The sequence below is a fragment of the Setaria italica genome, chromosome II (genome assembly GCF_000263155.2).
Source record: "Setaria italica strain Yugu1 chromosome II, Setaria_italica_v2.0, whole genome shotgun sequence".
NCBI lineage: Eukaryota > Viridiplantae > Streptophyta > Magnoliopsida > Poales > Poaceae > Setaria > Setaria italica.
Genome location: NC_028451.1, coordinates 38,822,393 through 38,844,843, shown reverse-complemented (window position 1 = coordinate 38,844,843; position 22,451 = coordinate 38,822,393). Strand labels below are relative to the sequence as shown.

At 53.3% G+C, this 22,451-nt stretch overlaps 4 protein-coding genes across 4 annotated transcripts; 3 read left to right on the top strand and 1 right to left on the bottom strand.

The window, feature by feature from the left end:
* Nucleotides 1-9: 9 nt before the first annotated feature.
* LOC101758188 (pentatricopeptide repeat-containing protein At1g20300, mitochondrial) lies at nt 10-1,820 on the top strand. Its single transcript, XM_012843849.2, is given in 2 exon segments — nt 10-704; nt 707-1,820. Coding segments are annotated over 2 exon segments (1,599 nt in total). The 5' UTR covers nt 10-58; the 3' UTR covers nt 1,660-1,820.
* A 2,248-nt stretch (nt 1,821-4,068) lies between these two features.
* On the top strand, nt 4,069-6,887 carry LOC101778612 (serine/threonine protein phosphatase 2A 57 kDa regulatory subunit B' alpha isoform). Its single transcript, XM_022824023.1, has 2 exons — nt 4,069-5,556; nt 6,416-6,887. The coding sequence occupies exons 1-2, from the start codon at nt 4,471-4,473 to the stop codon at nt 6,725-6,727; spliced, it is 1,398 nt and encodes a 465-aa protein (XP_022679758.1). The 5' UTR covers nt 4,069-4,470; the 3' UTR covers nt 6,728-6,887.
* A 5,547-nt stretch (nt 6,888-12,434) lies between these two features.
* Nucleotides 12,435-13,916, top strand: LOC101757774 (NEP1-interacting protein-like 1). The gene is made up of 5 exons (XM_004957460.4): nt 12,435-12,711; nt 12,804-12,982; nt 13,131-13,214; nt 13,289-13,462; nt 13,558-13,916. Exons 1-5 carry the CDS (start codon nt 12,546-12,548, stop codon nt 13,678-13,680), a joined length of 726 nt encoding a protein of 241 aa, XP_004957517.1. The 5' UTR covers nt 12,435-12,545; the 3' UTR covers nt 13,681-13,916.
* A 101-nt stretch (nt 13,917-14,017) lies between these two features.
* Nucleotides 14,018-19,036, bottom strand: LOC101757374 (nitrate regulatory gene2 protein). Its single transcript, XM_022824687.1, has 4 exons — nt 17,933-19,036; nt 17,018-17,247; nt 15,155-15,378; nt 14,018-15,069 (listed from the first exon to the last, which is right to left on the bottom strand). Exons 1-4 carry the CDS (start codon nt 18,792-18,794, stop codon nt 14,214-14,216), a joined length of 2,172 nt encoding a protein of 723 aa, XP_022680422.1. The 5' UTR covers nt 18,795-19,036; the 3' UTR covers nt 14,018-14,213.
* Between the last annotated feature and the right edge of the window lie 3,415 nt (nt 19,037-22,451).

Below are 22,451 nucleotides of genomic sequence, written 5' to 3'. Positions count from 1 at the left end.
CACCTCCTCCCTGCCCCGCCGCGGCACCACCTCCCAGCTCCCGCCCCCCACTGACGCCATGGCTCTCCTCCTCAAGCCCAAGCACCACCTCTCCAAGGCCGGACGCATCCTCCTCATCCGCCGCCTCTGCGACGGCTCACCGACCCCGCCGACCCCAACGGACCCCGCACCCCCGCCCCTGACCCGCGCTGAGACCAAGCTCCTGGACGCCCTGCACGCGGCGCTCCTCGACCACCGCCGCGCCAACCCGGCATCCGAGCTCCCGGTATCCCCGCCGTTCGACACCCTCCCGCCCCTCTCCGAGGCCGTCTCCGGTCTGCTCCCTTCCCCGCCTTCCCCTGACCTCCCGCTCCACCTCCTACGCCGCCTCCTTGCGCTCCGCCGTGGCGTCCCGCTCCCCGAGGCCGTCGCCTTCTTCCACCACGTCGTCCCCTCCCAACCCGAACATTCCCTCCCCGATCTCTACGCCACCATGATCGACCTGCTCGCCAAGCACCACCATTTCCCTCTCGCGCGCCACCTGCTCGACGAAATGCGCCAGCGAGCCGTCCCCATCTCATCGCAGCTCATCCGCGCCTTGATCCGCCGGTATGTCCGGGCAGAGATGCCGTCGGAGGCAGCCGACCTGTTCCGCCGCATGGACGAGTACGGAGCTGGGGCTCCTGATTCTGCCACACTGGCGTCCCTCCTCGCCGCTCTCTCCAAGAACGCCTTGGCAGTGAGGCACAGTCACTGTTCGACAGTTGCAAGTCTGTCTTCCCACCGGATGTTGTGCTCTACACGGCAGTGGTGCACGCGTGGTGCCGCGCCGGGCGGCTCGATGAGGCGGAACGAGTGTTTGCAGAGATGCAGCAATCAGGGATCATGCCGAATGTATATACCTACACTGCTGTGATTGATGCAATGTATCGTGCAGGGCAGGTTCCCCGTGCACAGGAGCTCCTGTGCCAGATGATCGATTCTGGGTGCCCGCCAAACACAGCAACGTTCAATGCCATCATGCGGGCGCATCTCAAGGCTGGCCGTTCTGAGCAGGTGCTGCAGGTGCATAACCAGATGCGGCAGTTTGGGTGTGAGCCTGATATTATCACATACAATTTCTTGATAGAGACACATTGTGGGAAGGGGCAGGGCAACCTTGATGCAGCACTGAAGGTTCTTGCAAAAATGACAGCAAAAGGGTGTGTTCCTGACTGCCACACGTTCAATCCCATGTTCAAGCTGGTGCTTGTGCTCGGCAACATTGATGCTGCGCGGAAGTTGTATGAAAAGATGAGGGACCTACAATGCAAGCCAAATGTCGTGACATATAATTGCCTTCTAAGATTGTTCAATCAGGAGAAGTCAATGGATATGGTTCTAAGGATGAAAAAGAACATGGATGTGGAAGGAATCGAGCCAAACATGCACACATATGCAATTCTGATTGAGGCATTTTGTGGGAGAGGGAACTGGAAACGTGCACACGCAACACTAAAGGAAATGATCGAGGAGAAGTCCTTTAAACCCTCAAAGAAGGTGCGTGATACGGTATTGACCCTTTTGAGGAAGGCTGGACAGCTCAAGAAGCATGAAGAGCTTGTTGAATTGATGGCTGACCAGGGTTTCATTAGCCGCCCGGCAAGTGATGCACTGTGGACCACACTGTCGGCTTGCTGATTTTTGTTTTTGTGTTAGATTGTTATTTAAGTGTGTTCAATATAAAAAGGTAACGTTTCTAATGTGTTGTACCCTGATAAAGCTTCCTGAGTAAAATTGATTGGGTGAGAGGCATCAGAGTAAAAAAATTATAGTGAGTAAACGCACTTTTTTGGGCACTAGCTTTGTTGTGCTTTGTTGTTCAGCTAAGTTGGTTGATATGAGAGGTAACCATTCCTAGCCAAAACTAGCGAATCTGAACCTTGGGTTTAGGCTAGGAAACTTACAAGCAAAGGATGGCCTATTGCCATTTGCTTCCAACAACTAAAGACCTTTTGGAAATATAAGTAGCATGGTAGGATGTTCGCCTTTGTGATTACCCATCAGTGGTACAGAGTTTGGACAAGAGAAGGTTGATCTGAGAACTACATCATATCTCCTTTCTTTTCCAGGGACTACATTAGGTTTGCAGTTCTGATACCAAAAACTCCAGAAATGATTTGCTGTTCCTGCCTGTTTGGCTCTACTCCTTTTTTTTTTCTGGAATTTGGTTTGGCAAAGCTGTACTGTACTGCACTATTTAGGTAGAAGTGTACTGCCCATATTGTTTGAGCTTTAAGTGACATTTTAGGTTAGGATGTTGCACTCTTATAGTAGTTAACATTTTGAGGACGCATGGTTGGCATTCATTTAAATGGAGGTGCTGAGATGTACCATGCAGGACCAGTAGTCCTTGCTTCACATGATTTGAACTGCTTCAAAATGAATGCCTGATTTAATAGCATGGAAACGTCACATATATGTCATATGACTGAGTAACCGCACAAATTAAATTCTTGCAGCGACTGCATTCCTTATACGACCAGTCCTCAGCTTGAAAAGTTGGCATGTTTCTGGACTCGTGTATTTTACTGAACTATCAGCAGTGTGTGTTTGCCTGCATAATCACTTTGTCAACTGATGAATTCTTCATTTGCTTGTCTAGCTTGCAAATTTAACTAGGTTTAACATGCAAGTGTGCAACTTGTATTGTGTTCTTTTTCTCAGTAGGCATCTGCATCTGGGGTACATGCCGATGTGTGAATCAATCGTTGTCATGGCACCGTCAGTCATGAGCTTATCATGTAGTACAGTACATTTCTGCTTGTTGTTCCCTTCATCACTTCAGATAAAGTTACCATAGTCCATAGACCTCCCACATCTGCATCGTACTTGAATTTTGTTTTAACATTCTACTACTTCAGTGTCCAAAGGATCGATTTTGAACTTCTCATCCGCCCAGTTTTTATGATGGCTCAATACTTACTTGGTGTGCATTCATTGCTCCGACATAGGAATAACCGGGCTTTATATCCTCTCTTTGCATACTCCATTGTTCCAGCATCGCTTTTGTCAAGAGGTTGTGTTTATTTGTTTAAGCTGTGTAGTGCAACACGAATAATCATGTGATCTGCACGAAGGACAAAACCAGTAGGCGCCGCGCCGGCACTTGTTGCGGGCTTAAGACGAGTCGTCTATGTCGCAACCTCGCCTTTTTCAGAACCGCCATGCTTCGCTTCATCTACCATGTTCGGTTTGCAATCTAATGTGCCTTTTTCTGTTGGCCGTTGCCTACAGCACCAAATGGTCGGCGCACTCTGCCCCTGCCCGGCCGGCCGGTGCAATGCACCGGTACACCGTGCGATTCGGTGCAGCTATCCATTCCTGCCCAAGCTTTCGAGCGGCACATGGCGGGAGGGCATCTTCGGCTTGTAAGCTTCCGGGGGCGACTGTGAGGCATGAGCCGCAACCGGACACCCGGAGGTGTTTGCTCGAAACGAGAGTCTGACGGAATCTTGTATCGGCTTCATGTGAACCTCTCCTTTTTCTCTCGCCCAGTCCAGCTTCTTCTCAGATCCCATTGCCTGATTGGTTCGGTCCGGTGCCCTCGTTAGATTGTAATTATAATCCTGGAGTCGGTTGCCGCAATCATCTTTTATGTTGGCCACCATGCCGGCCCTCTCGCCGTTTGTTTACTCGCCACCTTTGTTTGATTGCAACCAGCGCATCAGCAATACCTTAAGCTCGTGCTTCCCTTCCTCATCGACCGGTTGCTTCTCTTCCTCCTCCAACTAATCTTCAAATTTGGGTTAGTTCATTGACCCATTGCGTTCAATATTGGGTAGCAGTAGAGTTCAAAATTTGGTAGCTCGTTCCGTTTGTTTTAGCCAGGAGATGGAGTGAAGGACCACCACACAGCTCGCGCAGCGGCATGCAGTACGGTCCAACCAAATCCAGTGCAACGGATTGCTTTTCCGAATTCTGAGCCTTTGTGAATCTGTAATCGCTGGCCCTCACACGCCGGCCGACTGGGCCTGCGAAATCTCGACCCTGCCTGCGCGGCTTTCCAGCGCCCCGACGACCCTAAATCCGGACGCGTCCAGGCGCTAGGCTCCAGCCACGGGGCATTGTTCTCGTCTCCCGCCTATAAGACCCCTCCTGACCGGAGCTGCCGGCCGAGCCGCGCCAGGCACATCGGCACATGCGACCCTCCCTGCCCGGCCTCTCTTGCGCGGCCGTCGGAACCAAAGCCATCAGCCTCAGCGCTGCAAGGCGTCCCCTCCAACGCGCGGCGTTTCCAAGCGCGGCCGCTGCAGCGAAGGCATCGCCCCCGTTTGGCGTCTTCCGTGCCCCGCCCTCCTCTTAAGCTTCACCACCCCGAGCGCCCGCGCCCTCGCGGCCTCGCCCACTTGACTTGACTATACGAGCGAGCGAGCGGGCTGTCTGTTCTCCCGTGACCTCTCCGCCAAGGCCCGAGGCTGTGTGGGGCGGGCGACACAAGCGAGGCTAGCTATGGGTGCTGCCGCGGCGGAGGTGGTGGCGCCGAGGCCACCGTCGGGCAAGAGGAGGTCGACCACGCTGAGGTTCCTCTTCGAGCTCGAGAAGCCGGACGGCCTGCTGCCCGGCACGGCCAAGCTCCCACCGCCGTCGCCGGAGCCCGAGGCCGACAGCCTGATTGACAAGATCGCCTCGTGCCACCGCTCGTTCACGTTCGCCGGCGCGGGCGAGTGCGAGGCCGAGCGGGACGCGAAGCGGGAGCGCCTGGTGGAAGTGCTCGGTGCCGTGCGGTCGGTCGGGACGGCCGGGAGCAACAAGGGGCTTCCGCTGGACCACCGCGTGATGGCGGCGCTGCTGAGGATGGTCGCCGCCAACATCTTCCGTTCAATGCCGCCGTCAGCGTACCCGCCGCTGCCGCCCGACGGCCTCGACGAGGACGCGCCGGCGGCGGTGCTGGCCCCGGCGTGGCCGCACCTCCAGGTGGTCTACGACATCCTCCTCTCCGTGGTCGCCGCCGCGGACGCCAGGGCGCTGCGCCACCACGTGGACCGCGCCTTCCTCTCGTCCCTCCTCGCGCTGTTCGCCTCCGAGGACCCCCGGGAGCGGGACCGGCTCAAGACCGCGTACCACCAGCTCTACTCCAAGCTCACCTGCGAGCGCGCCTTCATGCGGCGCTCCATGGCCACCGCGCTCCTGCGGCTCGCCTACGAGGCTCCCCCGGGCGAGCGCCCCTGCGGCGCCGCCGAGCTGCTGGAGATCTGCGGCAGCATCATCAACGGCTTCGCCGTGCCGCTCAAGGAGGAGCACCGGGAGTTCCTGACGCGCGTGCTGATGCCGCTGCACCGGACGCGGTGGGCGCACACGTACCACCGCCAGCTCGCCTACTGCGTGCTCCAGTTCGTGCACAAGGAGCCCGGGCTCGCCGGCGCCGTCGTCACGGGGATCCTGCGCCACTGGCCCGTCACCAACTGCCAGAAGGAGGTGCTGCTCATCGAGGAGCTCGAGGATATTCTCCAGGTGCTCGAGCCAGAGCAGTTCCAGAAGCTGGCCGTGCCCGTCTGCTCGCGGATCGCCCGCTGTGTCAGTAGCTGCAGCTCTCAGGTTCGAGTCGCCTGCTTGTTTACGTTATTTTACCCCGACTTGTTTACGTTATTTTACACCCTATTATGCTTCAACTTTTTTTGGCGCGAACTATTTCCGTTTTCATAATTGGGTGGCAATGCGTGGAATACAAACACCTGCACGGAGTTCTAGTAGTTTTCTGCAACCGCTTAATCTTTCTTCTCATTCAGTTCTAAGTAGAAATGTGGTCACTGAACATACCGTTAGACAGTCCACTTTCCTACATTATGGAGGAGATTCAGATTCAGTGATCCACCTCTGCCCCATAACCATAGTTGGGTACATGTGGGAGGAAAGGTGTCCTTTCACTGAACAGTGGTTGATCGATAAAGTAACTTTATAAAGTGGCCTCACTTTAGTTTGTCGACTTCACGTACGCCGTTCTGGTAACTCAATTTTTTTTTTAAAAAGGCACTTTTCTACATTTCATTTCACTTCATGTCCCAGGTCCAAGGAATTATTTTCTGTTCTAAAACCTCTAATTGTGATGTCAATTGTTTTCCCATCGTCGTGCATCTTTTGTGAAAATGCGCTGAAAATCTTGGTGAATTTTGGGAATAGGAGAAGTGCTCTGTCCTGCGTCTGATGAATATACCAAAGTAACCGATACGAATTCAGTAAAGCCGCTTTTATAAAGTGGTTGTTGATGATCTCACTCTATCCATCGTAGCACGTTTCGTGTCGTGTAATCCAGTCTTGGAAAGTTCTCTTTTTCTCGTCCTTTTGTCGTCGTGATAATAACACGGTCCTTGATGAAAAATATTCTGCTGCTACGTCATCTGCACGACTGCATCAGGCGAATTCTGCTGACAAATAAATCCCGCTGATTATCAATCAGGTGGCCGAGAGGGCGCTGTACGTGTGGAACAACGTGCGGTTCCTGGACCTGGCGACGTCGTCGCCGGGCGTGATGGAGAAGATCCTGCCGGCGTTCGTGGCGAGCGTGGAGGGCAACCTGGAGCGGCACTGGAGCAAGTGCGTGCAGCAGGTGACGGCCAGCGTCAAGGCCCTGCTGGAGGAGGTGGCGCCCGACCTCTACGCCCGGTGCGCCGCCGACCTCGCCGCGCGGCGCTCCGAGGCCGAGGCCGCCGCCGCCGTGCGCGCCGCCCGTTGGCGGAAGCTCGACGCTGCCGCCGCCGCCGCCAAATAGCTAGCCCGCGGCGGCGCGACGTCGGGTCAGTGTACATGCGTGCGCGGTATGCCGCGATTGATGGCGGCGCAGCGTGCCATTTTGGTTGGCAACGGCGCCGCGGCTGTAAGATCGATCGAGACCGTGTTGTGCAAGCGAAGTTTGTGCTTCCGTGAGAAAATGGCTTGGTGCAATGCAATGCAATGACCCTGTCCTGCCAAGTGCCAGCCTTCGCAAAACCGCGGCCGCGCGCGGTTACCCGCTAGCGGCTTGTGGCATGTGACGCAGGACAGGACGCGCGCGTGAACCATTAGCCTGTCAGGTTTTGGAAGCGACCGTGAGCGGCCCGTGTCGGGCGGCGCGGGTGACACAGTTTTGACCACCGGTTTTGGCCGTTCGGGCGTCCGGCGCGGCAGCGGCCGGGCCGCGCGCTGGATGTTTCTCGGCGCGTCCCTCCACGGCGATGCGAATCCAGCAGCACCTTGGCAGGCTCTCAGTGAGTCGCTTGTCCTCTGCTGCCTCTGACATGCTCAGGGTGACGAGTCTTTACCAAGAAGACGTTGACTGTCACTGAATCGCTGCATGCCTGCGACCTGAAAATGAAATGGTGCTGCGCGCAGGGCTAGCTAGACAAAATACTCGTGGTACCTGGTCCGGCACGGCTCGTTCTAGTCTTTTGCTAGAGCTAACATTTTAATTAACTCGTTAGAAATAACGAGGGTGTTCGAGCGGATTCGCCACGGCAACCTCCCTCCGGTGCCCCAAGCCTAAGCCCGGCTGCCTCTGCCCTCCACGGCTCCGGCTTCGCGTCCAACATGAGGCAGCGGCGGCGATGGCGACGACAGCCTCTCCCATCGAATCTTTTGGCCAGAACAGGAAATTAACGATTCCAGTTGCCAAAAAAGGGTTGGCCGTCCATATATGCTATGGGCGGGCGTTTGGTGTTTTTCCAATTATTTTATCTGTCCACTGGTAGCAGCAGAAGCCTACATAATCTGGGTCACAAAGCTCTGAATCATGCTTTGATGAGTGCGACAAGAGGGAAACGAAGAGGAGGAGCGGACTTAATGCACCTCCATCGCGTTTATATATGGAAGTTTAGATGGCGTATTCAGTTTGTGCAGATTAGGCTCGCAATACTTTATTAAAAAAAAAGGCTCGCATAACTTGGATCTTCCTATGAATACTGCCGTTAGCCTGTTATGTCGTATGCTCGTGCGATTCTACTAGATGATCTTACGTGTAACTCGCTGGTGCCGTATCTTGCGATCGTGTGGCATGACAAGTCAACAACGCAGCAAAAGACTGCCAGAAGGAGCTACAGATCTTTTCGGGAACAATTTGGGGCGTGAGGGTTTACCATTATTCGGGTCTGATTACTGAACAATTACAGCACACTGAAATGATTTGTATGCCATTTATTGTGATGACCTCTAGATATGTTGGAGGAGCTATCTAGACCTTTCATCGAGTGGTCATGTGGCGCTTTGAAGCCTGCTGTCAGCATTTGGTGCAGGCCTTCACAAATGAAATCTTAGGTACTTTTTTCTAACATGCAGAAGAGTTGCAAGTCAATAAGAGAATATCAATTTCAATATTCATCCTTTCATCTCTTCTTTTAATATTCATCCTTGAAGGTGTGAGGTTGAAATTAGTAGACCTAAAAGATACCAAGGAGGTAACAAACTGTATCCTATCTATGGAGGAGGAAAGCAAATATGAGACCATGATCCTAATGTGTTCATGGTAGGATGCAAGAAACAAAGTTAATGCCAGTGAACAGAGAAGAACAGTGAAAGAAGCAGTGCACCAAGCAAGAAATATGACATGGGAGGTTTGTACTGTGCTAAAGAAAACAATGAAATGAAGAAGCATCATAAAAATGTCGGATGAAGTTCTCAAAGGTAACATTGATGGAACTTTCCTCATGGAACAGAAATCAGGTTGATGGGGTTTCATTGTTAGAGATGCTGATGGGAATGCAGTAATGGCAGGAGCAGGGAGATAGAATCAGTTCATGATTTTTTTTTGCAGAGGCTCAAGCTTGCCTTGCGGCTTTAACAGCCATCTCAGCTCAAGGTATGACATGAATTCAGCTAGAGAGCGATTCTTTGAATCTAGTCACCGCTTTGAAGTCCAGGGTTTTTGATCAATCACCAGCTGGTATGTTGCTTATGGAGGCACGTCACTTATTTAACTAGATTTTGTGCTTGTTGAAGTTTCTTTTACCCCACGGTCTTGTAATCTGTGTGCACATGAATTAGCTTGTTCTAGTTTGAGTTGGGACCCGGATCAGTCATGTGTTTGGCTTGATCTCCTCCCGGATTTTGTAAAGTTTTTATCAGTTCGTGATAGTACTGAACATCGGACATATGAATAAATAAAAAAATATTTTCAAAAAAAGTAAGAGAATATAAATAGTATGAGCTGCATGGTCTTCGCATTGAAACCTGCTTGTTGTTAGCGAATCGTGATAGCATCACATCCCTGGCCGTTTCAGGATTCATCAGATGCTTGGATATCCTAGCGTGCACGTAGAAGTTGATGCCCACATATCTTTGTGCGGCAAAGGCATCCACTCCAAGTAGCTCCCTCTTCCTCATGTCCACAGCAACCACCCACGCATCGGCATCCCAGCGGTTAAGTTTGGTTGTGAAGTAGACGATATCAGCATCTTCTTGCAGGCCGAGCACGGGTTGGCATGCGTCGAGGTCCCTAAAGGGTGACAACGCCATGCCTTGATCTCTCCACACCTTGGGGACGAGCTTGCCGTGGACCTTCACATCCGTGGAGTCCATGATCTCTGTGTCCTGGCGCCAACGGTCGTCGTCATCCGAGGAGGAACTAGTGGCCGGCCTACTGAAGCCATCCAACCATCCGAGAAATAGCTCTTGCTGAAGTGCGCACAGGCCTTCCAGTGAAGCTGCAGCTCGACGTACTTGAGGCGATCTCCGACGACGGCGATGTCCCGGTACAGGCGTGCGTCGTCGTCGAGCGTCTTGTTATTCTGCATAGGCTCTGGCACCGCAACATAACGGAGCAGGGGGCCTTCCACTCGGAGGACATCGCAGAAGATGATGCCCCACCAGAGGTCCACGAAGGCCATGGTGCCGGCATCTCCTCCTATCGCCACCACCTTGCAGTTTTTATGGTAAAAGTTCCTGCCACCATGCCGCCGCCGCTTGCTCAGCTACACGTTGTGGACCTTCCAATATCCCCGCTTTGAGTCACTGAGACAGAGGTCGAATTGCCCTGCCGGCAGGCCCCAGGGTGCACGATAGAGTGCGGCGACAATGTATTCCCTACGACCTGCTGTGTGCTCGTCGTCGGTGCGGTAGCGTAGGACGCCAGTGTCGTTGGCACCGAAGAAATAGGGCCTTGGCGGCCGCGGAATGTGCGTCAGCGACGGCCGCCCCGACCCGTCGTCGTCTACCTGGTAGACGTAGCAGTCGAGATTCTTGTCTACGTCCTTCTGGGGACCGACTGTGATGGCAAGGACGGCGAGGTCGTCCTCCGCGGCGAGGATCCTGGGCTCGACATGGATCTCGGCGGGCATCAGGGCTGTGGACGCACACGTAGGAGACACGCGGTGGGCGGCGAGGGCACAGGGTAACTTGGATCCGCTTGCCGTCCCATGTCCTGGAGAAGGCGGTGGTGGCGTTGTCGCGCTTGGCGACGTAGGCTTTCAGCTCGAGGAGAAACCAGGGGAGGTTTTCCTCGGCACCAGCATCGTCGTCGGCGGAGAGGTCGGGCGGATGGAGGGTGGACGGGTACAGGCGGCGGTCGGTCGACATGTTAATTGGTCTTCTTCTGAATTTTGTCTGCTTGGATTGCATATATAGATCTCTCCGGTATATGTAGAGGTTGAGAGGGGGGAGCAGATCCGAGTCGACGTCAGTGAGCTGCGGCGGCTTTCGTATCGTATCCTACTCGAACTAGGTATCCCGGGCGGAAAAAAGGTAAATAAATCATAGTTTTGCAGGTCTCCTATGAAACATGCTGAAAGTAGTGGTATTGGTACGGCCGCAGTACGGGCATCATTGGTCCGGTAACTCGTCATGGAAACTAGTATTTGTTTCTGCACAAGTTCTTAGAATGTTTATTGCGACGATTTGCTATTTTGATCACTTCTGTTGCTCTTTGCATTGAGCTGTTACGATTTCCAGTGATAACTGATAAGTATGTCCAGTTTGATTGTGATCTTGTTCTGGAAGTATTGTATCTGAATGACCAGATTAAAGGCTTTCAACAGTCCAAACTCTAAACTGCTTGCTCGACGGCGTCATAATACTTCTTCAATTGGCTGGACTGAACCTGACACCATTTTTGTGAAACACAGCAGCGTGAACCTTCTGTAGCTCGTCAGATGATCAGATTGGCATCTTGTATAGTTGTATGTAACCTTGAAAAGGAAAAATATTGGTTCCGCGTCCTCCGAATTCTCACCTCACCGATATCACTTGCCGACGAGCTTCCTGCATGCCTTCCGTCCCGAGAAAATGTCAGGTATGTGTGAATGGATTGTGGTCTTGTGGATAGGCCACCAGGTGGGGTCAGGCTGTTAATCAAAGCCACACTCTAATGAAGCTGGACTGGGCCGACGTGCACAGAAGGGGCCTGGCCCATGTAACAAGGCTATCGATGAACTTGTATGTAATAAGGCTCAAGTTAATCATTCCTCTGCCTCGAATTCTTCTGTTCCTCTTCGATCCTTTGCTTGCTGCCTTTCCTCGGTTCCATTCTCCAATTTCTACCCCCCCCCCCCCCCCGCTACCCTGCTGTTGCTAGCAACTGGTACCTGACATGTTCCTGTACGGAGGTGTCACTGTCACCGTCCGCTTGAACTCCTGAAGTACGAAAAAATTAGCCCACCGCCGGTAGAGATGTTTAGCGCCGAGTATTCCTCCTGCACTCCCAAACTCCAAACCCGGAGCCTCGGACCAACCTCTATCCTCTGTGGCTCTGTGCGCGTCGTTGGCCGGCCGATCACATGGACAAGACGGTCCATTTCTCCGGCCACGTACCGGCGTCTTCTAGACGACGATTTCGTTCCGTTACGGTTCACCTGTAGCCCACAGAGATTGAACATCGCGGCACACAAGTTTCCGCGGCCGGCATCAGCAGAATAACCAACCAATTAACCCCATGCTGGTACAGACTACAGAGGACTTGCTGATTCCCTTTCAGGTGCAGTGAAAGCTGAACCTTAGTCGCCGAATGAAAGGCAACCTGAGAGTTTGAGACAAGCAACCATCGCTCCGTTTCGCGACCCAACCACCTGCCTGCCGGCTCTTCTCCATCGACCGTTTCGGCCGTTCGACATGCCCTGTCGTCGTCTCATGGGCTGCTACTGCGGAGAAGACGGGGAGAAAGTGAAGGGAGAAATGCTAAGTGCTAACGGTTATGGCACGCATGGTCCTCGCCAATGGCGATACCTGATCTCCCTCTTTTTTCTCGCCGCACCGGAGGCAATTCCCGTACGGCGCGTAGCGTCTCCGGATTGGGCATCCAAGGACGTGGAGGCTGGAGATCCCATTCCGTCGTTGCCGCGTGCCGGTCGCCCGAATTGCTGGTGCCGGTGCACGGCTCGCCCCGGTGGAGCGCGCCTACCCACCCGGCCGCAGTCGAACACCCGCACGCACACGTCCGCGTCAACGGACAAAAGCCGGGAGATTTTCCAACCTAACCTCACGACCTCCTGCGCCGCCTCCTCCGTTATAGTCGTCGCCGAGGGATTGCACGCCACCGCCTCCGCGTCATCCGGATTCTCACCACACCAATTCCACTTCCCCACGAGCTCCTGGCTCAGCCTCCCGAAGAGCACGCACGCGGCGCGGGTATGGATACGACGACGCTCACCGTCACCCACTCCCGGCTCCGTCCTGCTGCTACCGACTCCGCGGCACGTCGCCGCTCGCCGGCGGGAGGCCGCGGCCTCGGCTCATTGGCCGCCCGGGTCGCCAAGAGCCTCGCCCGCGGCCTCGTCACCTGCGTCTTCGCGACAGGTCAGTCAGCCAGCTTTCTCCGTGGCATGGCGCGCAGCTGCAACGCTGCAACCGTGCGTGCTCTGCTCTGATCGTTTCGTCGGTGCTGGCAGTGGGCACGGTCCTCGGCGCGATCACGGGCGGGCTGATCGGGCTGGCGACGGAGACGGGCGTGGTGCGCGGCACGGGCGTCGGCGGCCTCACGGGCGCGCTCGTGTCCATGGAGGTCGTCGACTCCTACCTCGCCATGTGGCGCTCCGACGAGCCGGCCATCTGGAGCGCCGTCTACGTGGTCGGTGCCCGCTCTCTTGCTTGCTTGGCCTCGTCGCCACGGTGCATCGATCGGTGTCCGTTCAAAGGCGAAAATTCGCCGGGCAGGCGGCGCCTGCTTCGCGTGCCGTGCCGTACTGACGCACGTTTTTGGTCCTTTTTGTTCTCAGCTGGACGTGATCTGGAGCCTGCTGACCGGCCGCCTCGTGCGCGAGAAGGTGGACCCCGCCGTGCTCAGCGCCGTCGAGAGCCAGGTGCGCGTCAGCGCGCGTCACGTGACCTCACCACTTGGAGCCCCAGTCTCACTCGCGTATCGGTCGGCTTGCAGATGAGTGCAGTGGAGGCACCGGTCGGACATGGTGACGGCGCCGACATCTTCGAGACGGGTGGCAGCAGCGGCATGCCGAGGGCCGCCATCGACGCGCTCCCGGTGGTGAGGTTCGCCGTGAGCGGCAACGTCGACGCCGGCGGCGAGCTCACCGTGTGCTCCGTTTGCCTCCAGGTATGCGCTACTGCTTTGCTTGCTAATACTACTAGAATACTCCGTTTGCCTCCAGGTATCCGCTACTCTTGACGATATATCTCCTCCGCGTGCAGGAGTTTGAGGCCGGCGAGAGCGCGAGGAGCCTGCCGGTGTGCCGCCACACGTTCCACCTGCCGTGCATCGACGGCTGGCTGCTCCGGCACGCCTCCTGCCCCTTGTGCCGGCGCGCAGTCTAGGCAGCCGATACTCTCCGAGTCTCTGTAACTGTACTGAACCTTGTGTAGCTCGTGAGATGCGTCCATAGGAGCTGACACCCGTTCATGAACAGCACTGAACTTCACACAATCACCACCATTTTTGTGAAACACAGCAGCGTGAATACTCTGTAGCTCGTCAGATGATCAGACTGGCGGCGTCTTGTATGTAATTGTAACCTTGAATTCTTTTTCATTGGTTAACTTATGCTGGAGTACCTGACTACCGGTCCAGTGCTCCCTATTCTCATGCACATCGGGACATTGCCATGGCCAGATTCCTGACAGAGCAAACGGCACAAGGAAAGAACACCAGCAATAGATCGAATCCCCACTGATATCAAAGCTAAAAGGATAATTACAAGCAGAAGTTGCCCACAAGAATGACCCTACCTCCCACAACCAACCAACACCAACACGGTACTCTACAAGCTAAAATCAGACACGGATTCTAGGGCCCCAAAAACTGGGGCCATGCAACTAGCTAGGGTCCTAAAAATGGTGCTCGCTGTCGTTCATGTCGCATCCACTGCTATGTGCGAATATGGACCTTCAACGCAGGGCCGTTTCTCGGCAGTAATCTTCTCCGAACCTTTGGCATCGGCTTGAGCTAGAAGGTCTTCGTAAAGCTTGACCGAGTCCTTCGAGAATTCCGTCAGCGATTCGAAGATACTGGCGAGGCCAATCTTGAACCCGTTGAGCGTGACGTCGTGCGTGTCCCGCATGCAAGCTTGATGCTTCGCTTTCTCCATCTCGATCCTCTTCCTCAGGACGTTGAGCATCTCTTTCTTCTCCGACAGCTGCTCCATGCGCTGCTTCGCGTCTACCTCGGGTTTATGCTCCAGAATCTTGGTGCCAATAATCCTGTTCTCTGCTCTTTTGTAGGCGGTTAGCTTCTTGTCCAGCTCTTTTGACAGGCTGTCCACCTTTCTTTTCTGCTGTTGCTCTTCTCCTTGCTTCAGCCATAGCACTCTCACACTTCTGAGAAAATTTCGCATGGTGAAGGAGACCCGCTTGTTTGGAATCTTGGACAGCGTGGTGTACCAGTCATGGCAAATCACAACTAAAATTGGGGCACCAGCTCTATCAGGAGCAATTGATGAGATCCCTCGGGAGTACCGGATGGTATCAGTCAGAATAAACTTCGATAACCAGCCATCAAGAGCTTCAATATATGCTTTCTGAGCATTGACATAGCTTACAAAGCAGGATCTCCAATTCCTCAGTTGAACCTCCAACTTCAGAGTTGCATGACGCTGCGCATCATTACAGAATTTGCCGTATGCTGGACATGTGAATGAATTCACCTCAAACATTATCTGTCTCTGGGTTTCATGTGAGTCTACCATTAATTTCCAAGATTTTGTAAAGCTGCAAAGGAGCAGCCAATGCATCAGTACCGATTGAAATAAAACCTACAGAACCAATCCTATACATGAACGGAAGGTCAGCTTACCCCTGCAACAGCTCAACAAGTTGTGGCTGCAGTTCCTCATCCCTTAACTTTTGTATCCTATCAGATATAGATTCTGCTGCTCGTAGTGAAACCCAAATTCTTGTATACAAGTCTCTAACTGTTGTCCTAGTTTTTTCAGCACTGCGCAGCTCTGAACCTTTGGCATCTTGGTTCCTCAGCTGAACACATTTCTTCTCATAGGTTTGTCGGATTTGATCTATAGCCTGCAAAGGATTGAATTCAGATCATATCAACACAGATGTACAAAATATCAATACCTGGCATCGGATAAGCTTGTAACACCATGTAGGATGCTACTCAGCAGTAAGGCAAGAAATACAATTATAAATAAGGACACATCACACAACTAATTTGCATACAAGATGGTGCCCCTTGCTCAAACTATCCGTAGTTGGACATGTCACAAGAGGTGTGGCAACCCACCTCTAAAGATATACACTCCTTTTCTTTTGTTCATCAATCAGAAAATAGCACTATTCTAAGGGTCCCTTTGGTTGAGCTTTTAAGCTGCTTTGGCTTCCCAAAAAAGCTAAAAGCCAACCAAAGGGACTAGGTTCCTCTCAGGTGCTTCCAAAAAAGCTGCTTTTGTGTAGTTCATTTTTCACAGCAGGAAAGGAGGTGCTGTGGCTGGTTGTGAATTGGACTTTTCACGAAATTTACCCACCTACCATCGGTTATGTTGTACCGGTTCGTTTCTTTTTCCTCTCGTCATTGACTCCTCCCTCTCCTCCACCGCTCCTTTGCAGCTCCACCGACGCCCATCCCACCTCTACCGGCAACGCCCGTCCTCACCTCTGCCGGCGGCACCCTTCCCCTCCGCAACTCCGTCGGCGCCCCTCCGCAACTCCGTCGGCGCCCGCCTCCTACCCACCCACGACAACAGATGAGCATGACCGCGACCGCCCCACCCTGCGCCACCACGACGACGACGAGGGTGTGGGAGCAGGCTGGGGCGGTGCTGATGGCAAAGCTAGGGTGGAGGAAACGGGGCGCTAGGGTTCAGCACCGCCCCAAATCCCCGACGGCTCCTGGCCAGCCGCCCCTCCCCGTGGCTCCTCACCGGCAGGTCGTCGGGCCCCTCTTCTCCTCTAGCGCAAGCTTCAGCACGGAGGCCCGATCCTCTCCACTCTCGTCGGCACCACAACTAGTGGGCTGCCGGAGCTCCATTGCCGGCGCCAGGAGGTCCCCCATCCGCCTCACCTGCTGGTGCTTCTCTGCGCCGCCTCACTCCGTTGCTCGGCAGTGACGCCCCTTGATCTCCTCCAGGAGGGATCTACATCGCGGGCGAGGCTAAGGCGGCGGCCCTCGCTCTCCTCCCGACGGCGCCCTTCTTTGATCCCCTCCTCTCCTGACCGGCAACGCCTCCTCTCCGGTCCCCTCCTCTCTCGGCGGCGGCGCCCCTCGGGGCCGGCAATGCCACCCACCGCATTGGCCGCCACTTCGGCTGCCACGTCGCAGCCCCTCCACGCGGGCTGGCCTGCCGCGTTGCCGCCCACCACGCCGTTGCGAGATGCGAGAGGGAAGAGAGAGGAAGAAGATGCTGACGAGTGGGGTCTGCTCATCAGTGAGGGAGAGAGTTGAGCGGGGTGGACTGTGAATGACATGTGGGGTCTGCTCGTAAGTGTTTCCAAAAAGTCACAGCTGTTTCACCAAACGGCTTTCAGTTTTCTCACTGCCTACAACATACAACAGCTTTTCCACAGCCCACAGCTCACAGCTACTTTTTCAAAAGCCATAGCTCAACCAAACACACCCTAATACTTATGCTCCCAAATCAACTATCAAATGACTCCAACATAAGCAATTCTCAAAAACACGTGAAGATTCAAGAGCAAAACGTACCTTAACTTCCTCATAAAGTTTCTTCTCCCAAGCATACAGTCTCCCTAAAGTCTGGGAGTGACTTCCTGACTTCATCCCACCATAGTCTTCGAATATATCACTCTTAGTTTCACTCTTCTCTGTCCATGACAAGCTATTTGAGCTTGCTCCCAGCTCACTCCTGTAGGACGAGGATACGGATGATGGAGACCGATGCCATGTGATGGCATGAATTATTTTTGATGAATTTTCTGCGGCAGGATATAAATTGTAGAGTTAATATGATGTTTCAAAGGCATACGAAATATACTATCAACTGACAATACCTAATGCTAATCAATGGATTGCTGGTACAAACAAAACCGAGCTTTATATACTCCTATTGTTCTAACTTGACACAGCAGTGCAGATTCATGATGCACGTCATCAAGCAGAGCAGCTTTAGCCTTTTGCATCCCAAAAGGATCACTTTAGCAATCGAGGACAGCAAGTACTAGCATCAAAGGAGCTACGCAAAATGGCCCATGAAATGACTGCAAAGCAAAAAAGATGATAACAAATTGGCAGTGGGCGGCTATTACATCCGCCAGGAATATTTAAAGGCACTTTTTAAAGACATATGCTCTGCCTAATCTCCAGAGGCACAGGGAGTCCTAAAATAAGAACAGTAATCTCATTCCATACCATCCTCAACTCCTGATGAGTATAAAAAGCTATCACCCAACAACTCGGAATAACAAAAGGGCTTTCTTGTATAAAAGATTTGTCCAAGCCACTCAAAACTCGCAGCTTTACACCCCAAATCTTACGATTTCCAGAAACAGCAAAAGGGATTTGACCATGCCGGCACCACATTTGTAGCACAGATCGAACAAGTTGCAACGAGGAGAGCGAAATCGCTGGAAGAAAAGCAATGGAGCGCAGTAAAGGCCGGACCTTTGAGCTCGGGGACGCGCGTGGCGGCTTCGAGCATGCCGGACACCTCCTTTCCGGCCTCGGCGGCGCGCGCGAAGAGCTCCTCCACCTCCTTGAGGGCCGCGAGCAGCTCGCGCCCCTGGGGCGCCACGGCCACCTCCAGCCCGGTGCTGTTCCCCTCCATCTCGCACACATCTTTAGCCTCTTCTTGGGGCGTTGAGACTCCAAGCGACGCCTCTGTCTTTGGGGCCTTGGCTTCCGCCGCCTTCGATCCCTCCTCCTCCTCCTCCTCCTCCGCCTCCTCCAGTTCGGGGATGCCCTCCCGCTCCCTCACCGCGCGCATCTCCTCGTCGCTGATGGCCGCAGCCACCTCCTCCGTCCCGTAGAATGGGTTAAAGAAGTCCCACCCGCCGACCACCGACGCCGCAGGAGGCGGCGGCGGCGGCGTCGCCGAGGGCGGGTAATAGTACGGTATTCCCATCTCCGGAGTCTGCGCGCCGCCGCCCCCATCTTCCGCGGGGGGCGGTGATGCCGGAGCCGCCTCCTCCTCCAGCGGCGGCGGCGGTGGCGAGGGCGTGGCAGGAGAGGGAAGCTCCTGCACCTGAACCTGCGACGGCTTGGGGGAACCCGGGGGCGAGTTGCTGGGGGTGGGGAGCGTGATGAGGATCGGCGCCGGCGCGGTGTGGCGCGCGACGAAGACGTCGAGCGCGTCGGCTACGGAGCGGAGCGCCGCCGCGTAGTTGGCGTGCGCGCCGGCCAGCGCGAACCGGCGCTCGGCCGCCGCCTTGATAAGGCGCTTCCGGTCGCGGCACACCGCCACGGGGTCCCCTCCGCCGCCGCCGCCGCCGCCGCCGGCGAGGCGGGAGGCGGCGCAGTTCCCCATCGAAGGCTGCCGTACCCTACCCCCTACCCTTGCCAAGGTTTAGCGCGGGGTTTAGTGTGAGAGGAGGGGGAAGAGAGGGTAGTCAAAGTCAAAGCAGTGGGGTGCGTGAGACTGTGACCGTGAGGCAGGAGTAAAGGGGGGGGAGGTCGGGAGGAGGAGCTTGGGGGTGTTGGCTAGTGTCAGGTGGTGGTGGTGGAGAGGAGTGGAATTTTGTTCGTTGTGGGGTGTGGGCTAGTGGGGAAAAGGTGGGGGAGAGCCGGAGAGGGGGAGGAAGAAGAGGCCCTAAATTCTGGTGATGATGGCAGGGGAATCTTTGAGTGATTTGTTTATGTGGGGCTGAAGATTTTGGGTTTGTGGGGTTGGGAGGAGTGATGACTATTATGGTAGCTAAAAATTGCTAGGGTCACACGAGGTGGAATGCTGCTCTAGAAAAAGACTACGCCCTTGTTTACTTCACCCTCAACTCCTAACTTTGGCACTATGAAAAAGAAGATTTCCCATCACATCAAACTTGCGGTACATGCATGAAGTACTAAATATAGATGAAATTAAAAACTAATTGCATAGTTTTGTTGTATTTTGCGAGACGAATCTTTTGAGCCTAATTAGTCAATGTTTGGACAATAATTCACAAATACAAACGAAACGCTACAGTGTGCTACAGTGCCAGCATAGTAATTTTGGCACTCCCAATTTTGGCAACTAAACAAGGCCTACGTATGTGGAAGTACGGAACAGTTCCGTACCATTAAGAGCAACATTAAGAGCAACTCCAAGAGTATCCTAAAAAATTCTTCCTCCAAAACTATGTATTAGGGGTTCTCCCAAAAAAAATTTCCCCCAAAACATATCAGTCCATAGCAGATCGCTAATAAATAACCCCCAATATTTCAAACACATGCCACGTCATCGTATTGGGCCCATCGGAAGGGACGCGTGGCGTTCGGGAATCAGAATTGGGGGAGGAACGCCAACGCTAAAATATACGCGGTGGCAGGCTGTTTTTTAGCGTCGTTAAAAATTTGGGGAAGGTTTAGGAGGATTGTTGGAGTTCATTTTTTCTCTCTTTTTCCCTAAAACAAGTATTGGGGTAAGATTAGCAGCCTCTTGGAGTTGCTCTAAGGTCCCGTTTGGATACACAATACTAAACTTTAGCACTCCATTTGAGGGTGCTAAAGTTTAGCACTTGATGTTGTTTGGATACAGTGCTAAAGTTTAGCACCTTGGGTGAGAAATAACTACATTGCCCTCATTTATGACTGGCTTGGGGAAAAGTGGAGAGGAGAGAGAGGGGGCAACTAGGGAAAAAGTGGGCTTGGGGACTATTTTTAGCACCCATTAGCACCTTTTAGCACCCCTTGGGTGTGCTAAAGAAAAACAAGGGTGCTAAACTTTAGCACTCACCTTTTAGCACTTCTGTTTGGGAGTTCAAGTGATAAAAGTGTGCTAAAAGTGATGTGCTAAAATTTAGCACCCTTTCCAAACACCCCTAAGATATGTCCTATTTCCATCAACTCTCTTATTATTTTTTAAATCCGTAATATAGACGGTTAAGAATATGTAACTTGCTTATCTTCTCTTTCCCTCGTCTTTCCTCCCAACTCAGCACAAAATATTACATGGTGACTCCAGTTTCTATAGTAGTTTACATACTTATTATATTGACTTATATTTATCAGATGGAAGTAGAAATCCGCGTAGTGGCACAACACAATCCAAACTCTTACTCGACAAGGATTACATAATAAAATGAAATCCTTAAAGCGATTACTCACAACCAAGGGATCATTATGAAAAGAAAAAGAAACTACTTTCCTATCATTCATCTCTTCCTGAAGCCAATCGTGATGTCAAGGGAATGTGATTCAATAGTTGGTGTAATAATCGAAATAATTTGAGTATAGACTGACATTGCTACATTGCAACAAACAATTTAAGAGAAGTAGCTTCGGTTTATCTTGGAGAACTTTTCGGCTTAGAAACCACTCACGTGACATGAAAAAAAAATGATAGTAAGAGCTTCACCTGTCTTTTCTTAATACTAACCTGAGTACACTCAGAGCCGTGACCCTTCCTGATTCGTGCATGCCATGATGATTGATGAAGCAAAGCAGTTCACTAACATATCTGCATGCAGTCGTACAAGTATCCCCAAGCACAAGCCGATGGCGCAGGTTGAATTGAACCAAGGCACATGCTATTATTCCGCCCTCCCCTGCGACCACCCCCATCCGACAAGAAACAATCTCAATCTTTGATGGTTTTTGGACGCCATCCAGGCCACCAACCCAACCGCCGGATCCCCATCCCCGCACAGCGCCGAAGTACAGAGGCCGGCGCCGGTGCCCACTGCTCTTCCCCCTTGAGATCCCTCATCGATTGGCGCCGGAAAAGCTCGCGGGTGTTTCATCGTTTCAGGCAGCACAGTGGCCACGGATCATTGCATCCGCGTGTGGACATGGAGCTCCTGCATGCCCCGGCTCGCCGGGCTGCCTGCCCTGCCGCAACCCATCATTGCGGTGCGGTTGCTGCTGCGGCCTGCGGCTCGTTTCGATCCTTTTGATACACATACGCTTCGGCAGGCGGGCGGGCGCAGTTCGGCAGGCGGGCGGGCGCAGCAGTGCGCGTCACGGGCGGGGACGGGGAGGAGGCCGCAGATATATCGACTCGAGCCGAGCGAGCGGACGGGGGCAGGCCATTTCTGCTGGCCAATTATATCGTGTTGTTCCCGGGGTCCTGCGCCGGCTCGTGGTGGGGGTCTTTTGTAGCGATCGCCTTGTGAGGTGTGACGAAGTCACGCAGCAGGGGTTAACAACCGGACATGCGGCTGGTGGTGGCGGAGTTGTTTAGTCCGTCGAGCCCGAGTTACAAGGGGGTTTTGGCTTGTTTTTATCCGCGGCGAGCGGCGCGGCGGCAGGGGCAGCGTGTGGTGGGCGACACGAGAACTGGATTAGGCCCGGGTTCTGCGGAGCCTGAGGCCCTGAAGATCGTCTCCTTGTCTCACCGGTTACCGCCCGTCGTTCACACTCTGCTGCTAATCCTCCAAGGAGATCGCATCGCTGGTCATCGATTTTGCTAGCTGCACAGGGATGTCGCGTACGTTGAGTCACACTTATAACGTAATTACATTGAAAAGGCATGCTTAATCAAAAAAATCTGCTGTGGTAGATGACAACAGACCTATAAGATATCTCCCCTGAATGTTTTTACAGCTATGAATTGGAGAACACGGTAGAAGGGTTGCTGTTCTTGCAAGTTGCAAAGGGATTTCATTCTTCTTCATCAATTTTTGATTTGTCTGGTGACCTGGTCCCGGTGGATGAGGTACCAGGCTAGGATGTTTAGTTGGATGTATTTATTTTTCCTTTGTTTCTTTCTTAACTTCAGTCCAGCATGTTGTTGTGATTTTAGCATGTCATGGCTGATTGGTTGCCCTGAGCTGTTATAATCACTTGTCATCGGGCTGCAATCTAGTACCTACCATAAAAGTCTGCTTTTACAACGTTACTAGCATGTGGTTTTCCCTTGGATCATGGTCTCCCTGAACGATTCGAGGCTTGGCATCCTCTTATTAGATGAAGCGAGGTCTGCATCATCTGATTAATGCACTAAGGCTACTATTACTATGATAGGTTTTCATAACGTCTTCATGTACTG

What these genes read in the sequence shown, in the direction of transcription:
- LOC101757774 (XM_004957460.4), top strand. Translation starts at nt 12,546, where the DNA reads ATGGATACGACGACGCTCACCGTCACCCACTCCCGGCTCCGTCCTGCT. An exon ending in TCTGGAGCGCCGTCTACGTG is followed by an intron (nt 12,983 to 13,130) that starts GTCGGTGCCCGC and finishes TTTTGTTCTCAG; the next exon opens with CTGGACGTGATCTGGAGCCT. An exon ending in TCAGCGCCGTCGAGAGCCAG is followed by an intron (nt 13,215 to 13,288) that starts GTGCGCGTCAGC and finishes GTCGGCTTGCAG; the next exon opens with ATGAGTGCAGTGGAGGCACC.
- LOC101778612 (XM_022824023.1), top strand. Translation starts at nt 4,471, where the DNA reads ATGGGTGCTGCCGCGGCGGAGGTGGTGGCGCCGAGGCCACCGTCGGGC. An exon ending in TCAGTAGCTGCAGCTCTCAG is followed by an intron (nt 5,557 to 6,415) that starts GTTCGAGTCGCC and finishes ATTATCAATCAG; the next exon opens with GTGGCCGAGAGGGCGCTGTA.
- LOC101757374 (XM_022824687.1), bottom strand. Translation starts at nt 18,794, where the DNA reads ATGGGGAACTGCGCCGCCTCCCGCCTCGCCGGCGGCGGCGGCGGCGGC. An exon ending in GCGCGTCCCCGAGCTCAAAG is followed by an intron (nt 17,248 to 17,932) that starts GTCCGGCCTTTA and finishes ATCCTGCCGCAG; the next exon opens with AAAATTCATCAAAAATAATT. An exon ending in AACTTTATGAGGAAGTTAAG is followed by an intron (nt 15,379 to 17,017) that starts GTACGTTTTGCT and finishes AATCCTTTGCAG; the next exon opens with GCTATAGATCAAATCCGACA.